Genomic DNA, 12,365 nt, shown 5'->3' on the forward strand with positions numbered 1-12,365 from the left:
GCAGGTGTGGTTTTGCATATTTCTTATTCAGAGACCTAGTCTGTGGTTTCAGCCCCGATGGGGTGTTTTGTCTAACTGTCTGGGCTGCAACGCGTGTTGTCCCACAAACAATTTGTCACACCATAAGAGTTGCATATTTGGGGACAGAGATATCACATACCATATGGCAAAATGTGCTAACCTTGCCAGTCAAGATCTTTGGCCACAGGTAATTTCTTGAACTGAATGTCATGAACTCATCAGAATTCTGGTGCCCACTGAGGAACGGGTGATAATCTCTACCAGCCAGAGTCAGCCTGGAAGACACGCTTGTTAAAACCCACAAAATGTAAATGGCTAAAGAGTTTTCATACGGTAGCAACTTTTTGAATGATTCTTTGGAGAAAACGATGTCTGGAAAAGAAAGATTTTACTACCAGATGCAGGTTTTGGCGGAAAAAACCTTAATGATGTTAGGATGTCTTAAAAAATATCTACTTTTGATTTTTTTCCCATTCAACATTTGTTTTATGCAGCTGTGCTGGTGAAATGTCTTCAGAGAAAACTGCACAGTTTTCAGGATAATGGAGTCAGCCAGTTGAACCAAGCCTTGCAGACAATGCAGGGTCGATTGATTAAGCGTGCTCTCATCAGAATGATTCCATGCGGTCAGGAGTAGGCATCTGGGGAGCTTTTTTTTAAAAAAAATCATACTGGCATTCTGCTTATTTTTATCCACAAGAGAAAAGTAATTATGAGCTTTTGAGTAAACAGGAGAGAGAAGCCACGCAAAAATATGGGCCTGCCAACGCGGAGAAGCAATGGAGAAGAAGAGACTTGCGGGAGATTAATGTTGGGGCCAGAAAGGGAAGGCTAGAAATGGGGAAGGGCAAGTCAGAAAACCTTCCAAAATAATTTTTAAAAAGATATTCAGGCCAGGCGCAGTGGCTCACACCTGTATTCCCATCACTATGGGAGGCCGAGGTGGGCGGATCACTTGAAGTCAGGAGCTTGAGACCAGCCTGGCCAACATGGTGAAATCCTGTCTCCACTAAAAATACAAAAATTAGCCAGGAGTGGTGGTGGGTGCCTTTAATCCCAGCTTCTTGGGAGTCTGAGGTAGGAGAATCGCTTAAATCTAGGAGGCAGAGGCTGCAGTAAGCAGAGATTGTGTCACTGTGCTCCAGTCTGGGTGAGAGAGCAAGACTGTGTCTCAAAAAAAAAAAAGATATTCAGAGTATGGTAAAGGGGAGGATGGAAATATTCAGAGTATGGTAAAGGGGAGGATGGAAGAAAAACCACCTGGGCCCCTCTGGGAGCTCTTTCTTCCTGAGTCATAAAACCGTTCTGGTTTTCCCTTCTCTGGAACCACTGTCCACAATCTAGAAACAATGTGTTCTTATTTCCAGTTTTGGAAAAATAACCATGAAAATAATGTTAGGGTAGTTTTAATACAAAAGAGAGGAAATTTTCATTGCAGCAAATTAATCCGGATATTGGGGAAATGGCCGAATGCTAAGATGGTGAGGAACCAGCAGTGACGATTGCGTCCCCAAAAGTACTACTCCTTGTTTTTGGTCCCAGCCGCCTGCGCATGTGCTTTGGTCTTACATAGGAATGGTTAAGAATAGGTTTACTTTAGAGTTCATTCAATGGAACAAATATCTATTGCATATTTACTATGGCCTTCCTGCAGATTTAGGGATGTGGCATGGGCAGATTTTCTACGGCAGTGCCAGCACTTTGATCTTCCAGGGGCCCTGGCATCTGTTCTTGTCATCTGCACATTCATAGGCACGTAGCAAGGCAAACAGCAAGACCAAGGAACGGCAATCTGAATCCCCAATGAGTTGTATGGTTTGCCTAAGCTAACAGAGTTGAGATTTCTGCTTATTGCAATGATGGCATCTCGCTAATGCCAGCCAAGAGGCAATCACCTCATTTGGATTATAAAATATTCTATATGCTGCTAAACAGAGAATACTGTTTTAGAGATGAATCCTAAATTTCCTAGGCTTGCTGGCCTTTGTTTGCAGTATTATGGGCCAAATTATGACAGTTCTCAGCCCCTGCATGGAACGTTCACCAGCATCTCCTCAAAGGCTCTCCCCAGTTAACAAAAGGGTGCCAGGGTAGTTGCAGCTTCTAGTGCTCAGGAACAAGCCCACCCTTCCTCTCCTGCTCAAGTTTTGTGCCACCGTGAGGTGCTGGCAGCCACTGTGAGAGCCTTGCCCTGCAAAGCCTGGCTTTCGTCTGTAGCAGCATCTCTGAGATTTCAGAATGCCAGTGCTATTCCTTGGATCAGGAAGGCCAGCATGGCCCACATGCCAAATCTTGCACCCTGAGCTCAGAAGCCACTTGCTCAACCCCAAGCCTCCAAGATGTTTCATGAACACAGATCCTGTGGCTTTTGTCTTGAGCTATTTTGTGGGGGTCATGTGCTTTCCAGCTTGCCAGCCTGCCCAATCCACTCTGTTTCATTACTCTCTGGCCCCCATAGGCCATTCATTTGTGAGCCCTCCATTCAACCAGTGGATTGGCTGCTGGTGAAACTACAAGTGCGGTAGCAAGTTATGGAGAAGGGGAATGGTTTGGGGGAGGTAGGGGATGTCTACTACCCCCTAAGGTCCCACTCTGGGAAGTCATCTTCACCATGGAAACATTCCCCTCCCAGACTCTGGAAAGACCGAGGGTTCACTCTGGGTAAGAGTCATGGGGTTAAAGATGATGTCCATCTAGATGGGAAGGGGATGTAAGTTGGGAGACCATGGTTCTGTGTCCGTCTCTGTCATTCACTGGCTGTCTTACCTGTAGTGGTCACCCCACCTCTGTAGGCCTTGTCAGTAGAATCAGGGTCTCACCCAGCAGGCGTCTGAGTTCCTTTTGAGCTCTCAATGTTCTAAGGATGTGATACTGTGATAAAAAATGGAGTCAGTTTTCTATCTTTTGATGAGAAAGCTTTATACTTGTCAATAAAGGAATCATTATTATCTAAGTCAGGAAAGTTTTTACAGCCTTTAAAATATATACAAAAACCCAAGAGAAGTGAAAACACGACCACAGACCACACAAAAATTTGTTTAGGAATGCTTATATCAGCGTTCTTCATAAGAGCCCCAAATGTGGAAATAACCCAAAAATGTCCATCAATTGATGAATGGATGAACAAAATGTGGTATAATCATACAATGAAATATATATATACATATTTTCCTTTAAGTTAGACTTGCTTTAGACAATGTAGTATTATTTGGCAATAAAAGGGAATAAAGGATTGGTACATACTACAACATGTGTGAACCTTGAAAACAGGATGCTAATGAAAGAAGCCAGACACACACACAAACATACTCGCACACACACAAAGGCCACATAGTGTATGATTCTATTTATATGAAATGTCCAGAATTGGCAAATCCATAGAGACAGAAAATAGATTTGTGGTTGCCAAGGGCTGTGGGGAGTGGTGAATAGGGAGTGGGTGCTAATGTGTAAGAAGTTTTCTGGGTTGGGTGCAGAGGCGCACGTCTGTAATCCCAGCACTTTGGGAGGATAAGACAAGTGGGCCCGGGCAAGATGGGGAAACCCTGTCTCTATAAAAAATACTAAAATTAGCTGGATGTGGTGGTGCACGCTGATAATCCCAGCTATTTGTGGGGGAAGCAGGGTCTGGGAGGGAGGTGGAAGGATAGCTTCAGTCCAGGAGGCCAAGGCTGCAACAAGCCAAGACCATGCCACTGCACTGTAGCCTGGGTGATAGAGAGAGATCCTGATCCTGTCTCAAAAAAAAAAAAAAAGTTTTCTTTTATTTAATTGTCTAGTATGAATATGTCACATTGTGTTTATCGATCATCCATTGATGGACAATTGGGTTGTTTTTGCTTTGGGGTTATTATTAATAATGCTGCTATGACCATTCATGTACAAGTTTTTGTATAAACATATGCCTTCAATTCTCTTGGGTATATACCTAGGAGTGGAGCTGGGTCATATGGTAACTTTATGTTTAACTTTTTGAGGTACTGTGAAACTGTTTTCCAAAGTGGCTGCACAATTTTATATTCCCTCTAACAATATACGAAGGTTCCAGTCTCCACAGCCATGCCAACGCTTGTTATTTTCCATTTAAAAAAAATTTATTATAGCATCCTAGTGAGTGTGAAGTGGTATCTAATGTGGCTTTGATTTTTACCTCCCTGATGGCTAATTATGTAGAGCATCTTTTCATGTGTGTATTGGCCATTCGTATATTAGAGAAGTGTCTATTCACGTTTTGACCACTTTTAAGTTGAGCTATTTGTCTCTTTATTGTTGAATAGTAAGAGTCTTTCATGTATTTTAGATACTAGACCCTTACCAAATATAAGATTTGCATATATTTTCTCCCATTCTGTAGGTTGTTTTTTTACTTTCTTGATAGTCTCTTTTGACATACAAAAATGTTTAATTTTGATGAAGTCTGATTTTTCTTTCTTTTTTTAGTTGTTTGTGCTTTCAGCGTCATAACTAAAAAACCATTGCCAGCCAGGCACAGTCGCTCATGCCTGTAATCCCAGCACTTTGGGAGGCTGAGGCAGGCAGATTACTTGAGGTCAGGAGTTCAAGACCAGCATGTCCAACATGGTGAAACTCCATCTTGACTAAAAATAAAAAAGTTGGCTGGGTGTGGTGGCCCGCACCTGTGATCCCAGCCACTCAGGAGACTGAGGCAGGAGAATCACTTGAACCCAGGAGGCAGAGGTTGCAGGGAGCCGAGATCACACCACTGCACTCCGGCCTGGGTGACAGAGCAAGATTCTGTCTCAAAATAAAAACAAAAACAAAATTGCTAAATCCAAGGTCGCAAAGATATATACTTATGTTTGCTTCTAAGGGTTTTACACTTTTAGCTTTTACACTTGGGTCTTTTGATCCATTCTAATTCTTGTATATGGTGTGAGGTAGGGTTCCAGATTCATTTGTTTGCCTGTGGATAAGCAGTTGTACCAGCACCAATTGTTGAAAAGAAACATTCTTTTCCTATTGAATGGGCTTGATATTCTAGTTGAAAATCAATTACCATAGACGTATGGGTTTATTTTTGGAATCTCAATTCTGCTCCATTGGTCTCTATGCCTAGTCTACGCCAGCACTACACTGTCTTGTTTACTTAAGCTTTGTAGTAAGTTTTGAAATCAGGAAGTATGAATCTTCAATTTTGTTCATTTTCAAGATCGTTTTGGTTATTCTGGGTTAAAAACTTTTAATACACCTTCCATCCACTTTGAGAAACTGTGTTCTCTCTCTGAGATGCCCTATAAAGAAGTAAAGAGACCAAACAATAATGACATTATTACAGACTATTCTGTACTTTACCTGTATACCCTTGCTTTTCTGACTTGGGTAAACTGCTCAGTCTGAAAGTACAGAAAAATATCTCTTTCTCTTTCTCTTTCTCTCTCTCTCTCTCTCTCCCCATCTCCCTCTCCCTCTCCATTTCACTACATATCTCCATGGACTCGTACAATATTTTCCCATCTGTAAAACCCAGAATCCATGTCCATATAAACATGGTAAAAGGCACCTATGTTCCCTTTCTGCCAATGTCATGCTTCCTGTACACATTCTGTGATAATTCTAAAAAGGCTAGAATCCCTTCGAGTCTTGTATTTCTCATAAAGAACAAGTTTAGGCCTTGGGCCAACTATTTCCACTTGGGTTTAACGTCTATGAGAAGTTTAACTCTTTCTAGAGAATCAAAATAGCACGCAGCAGTTACAAAGTGAAAATAAGAAGAAAATCAGGTGCTAATTTAAGAGTCAGAGGTGATGTACATTTCTGAAAATAAATTAGTTGTTTCTTTATCCACATTTGAAATCAAATGGAAATAAAGGACTTTATCTGTTCTTCACAGATAAAATGCTGTATGGTCATGACCCTGGGAATAATCCTATGTTTGATTTGGGTGCTTTGCAGAGCCTAAAAAATAGAAATGTATGGTTCTCTCTGTGAGTTGATCCTGGAGTCAGTACCTTAGCCCTTTTCGTTCTGATCAATACATGTCACTAAACTAGATATAACAAGGGTTTTCAAAAATGTTACAGGAAAGCCTAAGGCAGCACGAATAATCTGGCACTATCAGAGCCACAAGAAGCACCCAGCTGCTCTCTCAAAGTTTAACAGCTATACTGGGGGCAATCGATTTGGTTCTAAGGGCCTTTTCTGCTGTAATTGGCTTTCCTAGAACGTGCCTGAAGGTCCCTGTAACAGCAGCCACCCAAGACAAAAGCATGAGCCTGGGCGAACCTGCTGCTTCAACTGCTCCCTCAATCCCGCCCTCTTTAATTGAGGAGCTGCCCTCCACTAAAGGAAGACATCAAGTCCTGGAGGCAAGGAAGGCCTGTATTTAAAGAGGCACTGACTTTAGGCAGCTGTGACTCCTCTATCCCTTTATCCTCTATAACAGAAACAACTCTCAAGAAATTCTCTGAGATGAAAATAACCTCAGCTGAGGAAGTTCAATTTGGAGAGACTGGATGTGTTCAGTTTAGGACAGAAAATGTTATGAGATACCACAAATCTATGAACCCATAACTGGCTTGCATGGGATAAAAAGTAGCATGCTTTAACTTCTAAATATATTCTTCAAATACCAGGCCAAGTTCAAACAGAGACTAACATGAGATGGGGAATTTAATATTATTACCTAATCCCGGAAAGTAAAATGAAACAGACAACAATGTTACAGTTGCAACCCTAGCTGTAAGGTTAGGACTGATTTAGAGGGAAAAAATGTATATTTTTAGATTCTATTTCACAGGATATCCAATAATATGGCAAACATTGGGATCAGATTTGATGACAAATAATGCTGGCCATGAGAAGCAGCAGGTGGCATGATGCTAAACATGTTTTGGGTGTGTCTCATTATTAAAATATTCTAGGATAGAAAAGAGAGGTCAATGGAGGTGCCAGCCCTGTGTTGGTTCCTAGTAGCTGTGGAAGTCCTTGAGTTTGCTGTCCTGTGTCCATTTAAACTTTTCTGCCTAAGTTTCTTTCTTTTTTTCTTTTTTTTCTCCGAGACAGAGTCTTGCTCTGTCACCCAAGCCGGGGTGCAGTGGTGCGATTTCTGCTCACTGCAACCTCTGCCTCCCGGGTTCAAGCAATTCTCCTGCCTCAGCATCTTAAGTAGCTAGGATTACAGGTGCATGCCACCATGCCCAGTTAATTTTTTTTTTTTTTTTTTTTTTTTTGAGACAGAGTTTTGCTCTTGTTGCCCAGGTCAGAGTGCAATGGTGAAATCTCAGCTCACCGCAACCTCTGCCTCCCGGGCTCAAGTAATTCTCCTGCCTCAGCCTCCCAAGTAGCTGGGATTACAGGTATGTGCCACCATGCCTGGCCAATTTTTTTTTTTTTTTGTATTTTTAGTAGAGACGGGGCTTCTCCATGTTGGTCAGGCTGGTCTCGAACTCCTGACCTCAGGTGATCTGCCTGCCTCGGCCTCCCAAGGTGCTGGGATTACAGGTGTGAGCCACCGAGCCCGGCCAATTTTTGTGTTTTTAGTAGAGACGGGGTTTCACCATGTTGGCCAGACCAGGCTGGTCTCGAACTCCTGACCTTGTGATTCACTCATCTCGGCCTCCCAAAGTGCTGGGGTTACAGGCATGAGCCACCGTGCCCCGCCCCAAGTTTCTTTCAAAGATCCCCTTTCTTCCTCCCCACTTTGACCATCCCACAATGCCTCCTGAGGTGTGGGAGTGGATCTCCCTCAGAGACAGCAGCCCCTTCAGCCTTTGGTCCTCTTCCCTCCTCGACTTCAGCCTGAGCTTTCCCAGAGAAATTTTTCCTCAGGAGTTTGCCTTTCTCTATCCCGTTGAAAATCACACTCCTGGAGAAAAGATCAGAGGAGCACGACCCTGTAAAAATCAGTCTGCTTAGGAATTACTTTTGACTCTGGGCAGGGATCATGACAGGGTCCAAAATAGCAGCTTATTCCTCTCTCCAGGGAAAACATAAGCCTGAAATGGTCTGACACCACACAAAGGGTTTAACTCAAACATAAACCAAGAGCAGCCTAACAACCACAGATTTGTGATAATGTTACAAAGAGAACGTTCTAGAACCTCTCTCCAAACCACTGACACTTTGTGATGGGACTTAGAGGGTTTAAACACAGGTCTGTTAAAACACACAGATTTTAAGGTTAAACAAGCAAACAATGGAAGTGGAATTTTAATTGAATTGAATTTTTAAAAAAACACACAAGGAAGGCTTAGAGCTGTGCTCATTAACCAGCACCACTGTAGCCACTAGCCATATGTGGTTGTTGCACACTTAAAATGTAGCCAGTGTGACTAAGGAACTGACTTTTAAATGTTACTTAATATCAATTAATTTAAATGTAAATTCAAAAATGGAAGCAGTGGCCGGGCGCGGTGGCTCATGCTTGTAATCCCAGCACTTTGGGAGGCCGAGGTGGGCGGATCACGAGGTCAGGAGATCGAGACCACGGTGAAACCTCGTCTCTACTAAAAATACAAAAAAAAATTAGCCGGGCGTGGTGGTGGGCGCCTGTAGTCCCAGCTACTCGGAGAGGCTGAGGCAGGAGAATGGCGTGAACCCGGGAGGCGGAGCTTGCAGTGAGTCGAGATTGCGCCACTGCACTCCAGCCTGGGCAACAGAGCAAGACTCTGTCTCAAAAAAATACAATACAATAAAATAAAATAAAATAAAATAAAAATAAAAATGGAAGCAGTGTAAAATATTTTTCTGGTAGACAACTTTATTGCTCTGGTGGGACTTGATTTTAACTGTTGTATCAGGTAAGATATTAGTGTTGTAGCGTACATGTTATTAGCACATGTGTTATTTCTGGTATTCGTTATTAACTCTGAAAATATTGATTACATGTTGAAATATAATATTTTGCATATATTGGGTTAGGTAAAGTATATTGTTGAAATTAATTTCACCTGTTTATTTTTCTTTTTTGAGATGGGATCTTACTATGCTGTTCAATCTGAAATCAAACTCCTGGGCTCAAGCAATTCTCCTGCCTTAGCCTCCCTAGTAGCTGAGACTATAGGTAAACTTTGGAATATGACAAATCTAAATTCAAATCCTGATCCCAAGCATTACTAGCTGTGTGACCTGGAACAAGTTTCTTAACACCTCTGAGCTTCAGTTTCCTCATCTCTAGAATGGGGTGATATCTGTACTGTCCTCATAGAGACATTGGGAGGATAATAAGAGAAAGCTGTGAAAAGGTGATCAATATATTTCAGCTAATACGCTCCCAAGCCTCCTTCTTCCTGGCCTTGTATCACATGTCTGTGATTTTATGCTAATGTCAAGGCTTCTTCTGGTCTCTGTGTTAGTGTAGCAGCTATCAACCTGGCCTCTGAAGTCACAGTACCACGATTCAAATTCCAGTTTTACCTCTTGTTAGCTGTGCAATTGAAGACAAGTTGTTTAACCTTTGAAGCCACTGTTTTCTCATCTGTTGAGAGAGAGACAGAGACAGAGAAAATGAAAAGACTCTCTTTCCCAGGATGGTTGTGGGGATGATGGGACAGATTCAGAGGCTGAGCTTATGAACTCTTTCAGGGGCTGCTAGCTTGCATATAAATGCACGTAAAAACTAAGAAAAATGGTTAATAAAATTGCAACAAAATCATGATCTTCTTCAGCCTCTTTCCCTACCTCTACCCTACCCCACCCTGAGGAAATCTGCTGGGACCCCAAAGCCCTCACACCTTTTGTGAATGCCCAAAGGCATCTCACGGGCGCCTCCCAGCTGCCTCCTGAGAATCCTCTCCTTGTCACTGGAAGTTCTGCTTAGGTCTCCCTGGCTGCACTATTCCCTGGTCCACTCTGATGGCCCTGTGGGGCTTGCTGTGGTGAAGCCAGTCTTTCTCCCATGCCAGTCATGCTGAGCTGGAGGAAATGCCCTCCACGCACCAGCACTGTGGTCTGTAACTTGGCCACAGATTACCTGCTGAGCCTCAATTTTCTCCCCTGTAAAATGGGGCAATAACTGTGTCACCCTCATAGAGACGTTGGGAGGATGAATTAGCTAAAGCTGCAAACACGTGACCACATGGGCCTGGCCCTTCTAGTCCTTCCACTGACAGCCTCTTGCTTCGCTCTGGTCTCTCACTTTCCAAATCCTCCCTACCCTCGCCCTGCTGAGGACCACAGTCCCGGGGTCAGGGCTGCTTGGCCATACTCCTCACCAGCTTCGAACGAGGGATTGTAGGGGAGGGGACAATGTCTGGTGCAGTCATCAACCCCGTGTGTCCATCTTCTTATCGCCTATGAGGTTCTCTGGGCACTGGGCAGAGAGTCCCAGAGAGGGGTTCCAGCCCCACTCAAAGACCCCTCCAGACTGCTACTTCTCCCTTAGCCCTCATCCCCATCTAGCTCCCATGACCTCCCAAGTCCCTCTGCAACTGTTTTCTAATTCATCCTTCTCTTCCCACTGCACTGCCTCAGTTCAGACCCTCAACATCTCTCCCCGGAATGAAGTTCCTCTTGTGGCTGGTCCCTGCTTTCAGTTTTGCCCTGATCTGATCCATCCTCCCACCTACCATCCACACAACTGCACATCTGCCATGGTTCCCCTGCTTGAAACGCTTCGGTTCCCACCCCACCCCTAAGCTCCTTAACATGGCTTGCAAGCCCCTCTGGGCTCTGCTTGTCACCTCCCTGGCTCTTTTCTCTTGCAGGGAGCTTTGCCTGGAGAGATATGACACACACAGTGAGCTGTTTCCCACCTCCATGCCTTGGCTCACCCTGTCCTGCTGCCTGGAATTCCTGTCCCTTGTCCCTGCTGCCTTTCTTTGCTGGACCTGATCTAATTCCACTTTGCTTTACAACAAATCTGTTTGTGTCTATTTCTTTTTCTTAGCCATGAATTCTCTTAGGTAGAGCATTGCATTCTATTCATATTTATATCTCATAACACAGTTGCTGCCAGAAGGTAAATGTGTGTTGAATGAATGGGGGGCAGGCAGCACATGATAACTTTAAATGAGCGTGACAGGGTGGGATTTTCTTCCCCTCTCACCCTCCTCTGCCCTGCATCCCCACCCTTTGCTGGGAAAATATCTTTTGCACAATGAAGCAGAGGCAGCTGTTAGCATAATAACTCATGGATGCAGTGCTATGAAAAGTGGTTAATATTTGCAGGATAAATGTGGTTTGGGCTGTGGGGAGTTTCTCTGGCAAGAACCTAAAGAATCTACTGCTGCCTCTGACTGAAAGCCATTAGCTGAGAACCTGGGGTCCTGGGAAGACTGGGTCCAATGGGCAGAGGGGACTGGGGCTGATGGGACACATAGAAGAAAAATTCATTAGCCTCCAGAGTGGGCTCTAATATGGACTGGCAGTGACGTGGCAGAAAAGGAAGCAAGTATCTGGCCCTGTCCTCACCCTTAACAAAGTCATCTCACATAAATAAGAGAGTTCATTTAAAAATAAATAAATAGTGGACTGGGTGCACGTGCAGGGATCAGAAGCCGGTTGGTGGGTGAGAGGTTTTCTCGCTCTAGGGAGATTCTTCAAGCAATCACTATGTCGACAGACACAGGTGTTTCCCTTCCTTCATATGAGGAAGATCAGGGATCCAAACGTATTCGAAAAGCTAAAGAGGCACCATTCATACCCGTTGGAATAGCAGGTTTTGCAGCAACTGTTGCATATGGATTATACAAACTGAAGAGCAGGGGAAATACTAAAATGTCCATTCATCTGATCCACATGCGTGTGGCAGCCCAAGGCTTTGTTGTAGGAGCAATAACTGTTGGTATGGGCTATTCCATGTATCGGGCATTCTGGGCAAAACCTAAGCCTTAGAAGAAGAGATGCTGTCTTGGTCTTGTTGGAGGAGCTTGCTTTAGTTAGACGTCTCATTATTGAAGTTACCTATTATTGTTGGAAATAAACTAATTTGTATGGGTTTAGATGGTAACATGGCATTTTGAATATTGGCTTCCTTTCTTGCAGGCTTGATTTGCCTGGTGACCGAATTACTAGTGACTAGTTTACTAACTAGGTCATTCAAGGAAGTCAAGTTAACTTAAACATGTCACCTAAATGCACTTGATGGTGTTGAAATGTCCACCTTCTTAAATTTTTAAGATGAACTTAGTTCTAAAGAAGATAACAGGCCAATCCTGAAGGTACTCCCAGTTTGCTGCAGAATCTCACATATTTGGGATGTTGTGTAAGAGTCCTATTTGCCCCAGTTAATTCAACTTTTGTCTGCCTGTTTTGTGGACTGGCTGGCTCTGTTAGAACTCTGTCCAAAAAGTGCGTGGAATATAACTTGTAAAGCTTCCCACAATTGACCATATATGTGCATGTGTTTAAACCAAATCCAGAAAGCTTAAACAATAGAGCTGCAT

At 43.5% G+C, this 12,365-nt stretch overlaps 1 protein-coding gene across 1 annotated transcript; it reads left to right on the forward strand.

Moving 5' to 3' along the window:
- Nucleotides 1-11,454: 11,454 nt before the first annotated feature.
- Nucleotides 11,455-11,929, forward strand: LOC129467734 (HIG1 domain family member 1A, mitochondrial-like). Its single transcript, XM_055252436.2, has one exon. It carries the CDS (start codon nt 11,533-11,535, stop codon nt 11,812-11,814), a length of 282 nt encoding a protein of 93 aa, XP_055108411.2. The 5' UTR covers nt 11,455-11,532; the 3' UTR covers nt 11,815-11,929.
- The last annotated feature ends 436 nt before the right edge of the window (nt 11,930-12,365 follow it).

The sequence above is a fragment of the Symphalangus syndactylus genome, chromosome 18 (genome assembly GCF_028878055.3).
Source record: "Symphalangus syndactylus isolate Jambi chromosome 18, NHGRI_mSymSyn1-v2.1_pri, whole genome shotgun sequence".
NCBI lineage: Eukaryota > Metazoa > Chordata > Mammalia > Primates > Hylobatidae > Symphalangus > Symphalangus syndactylus.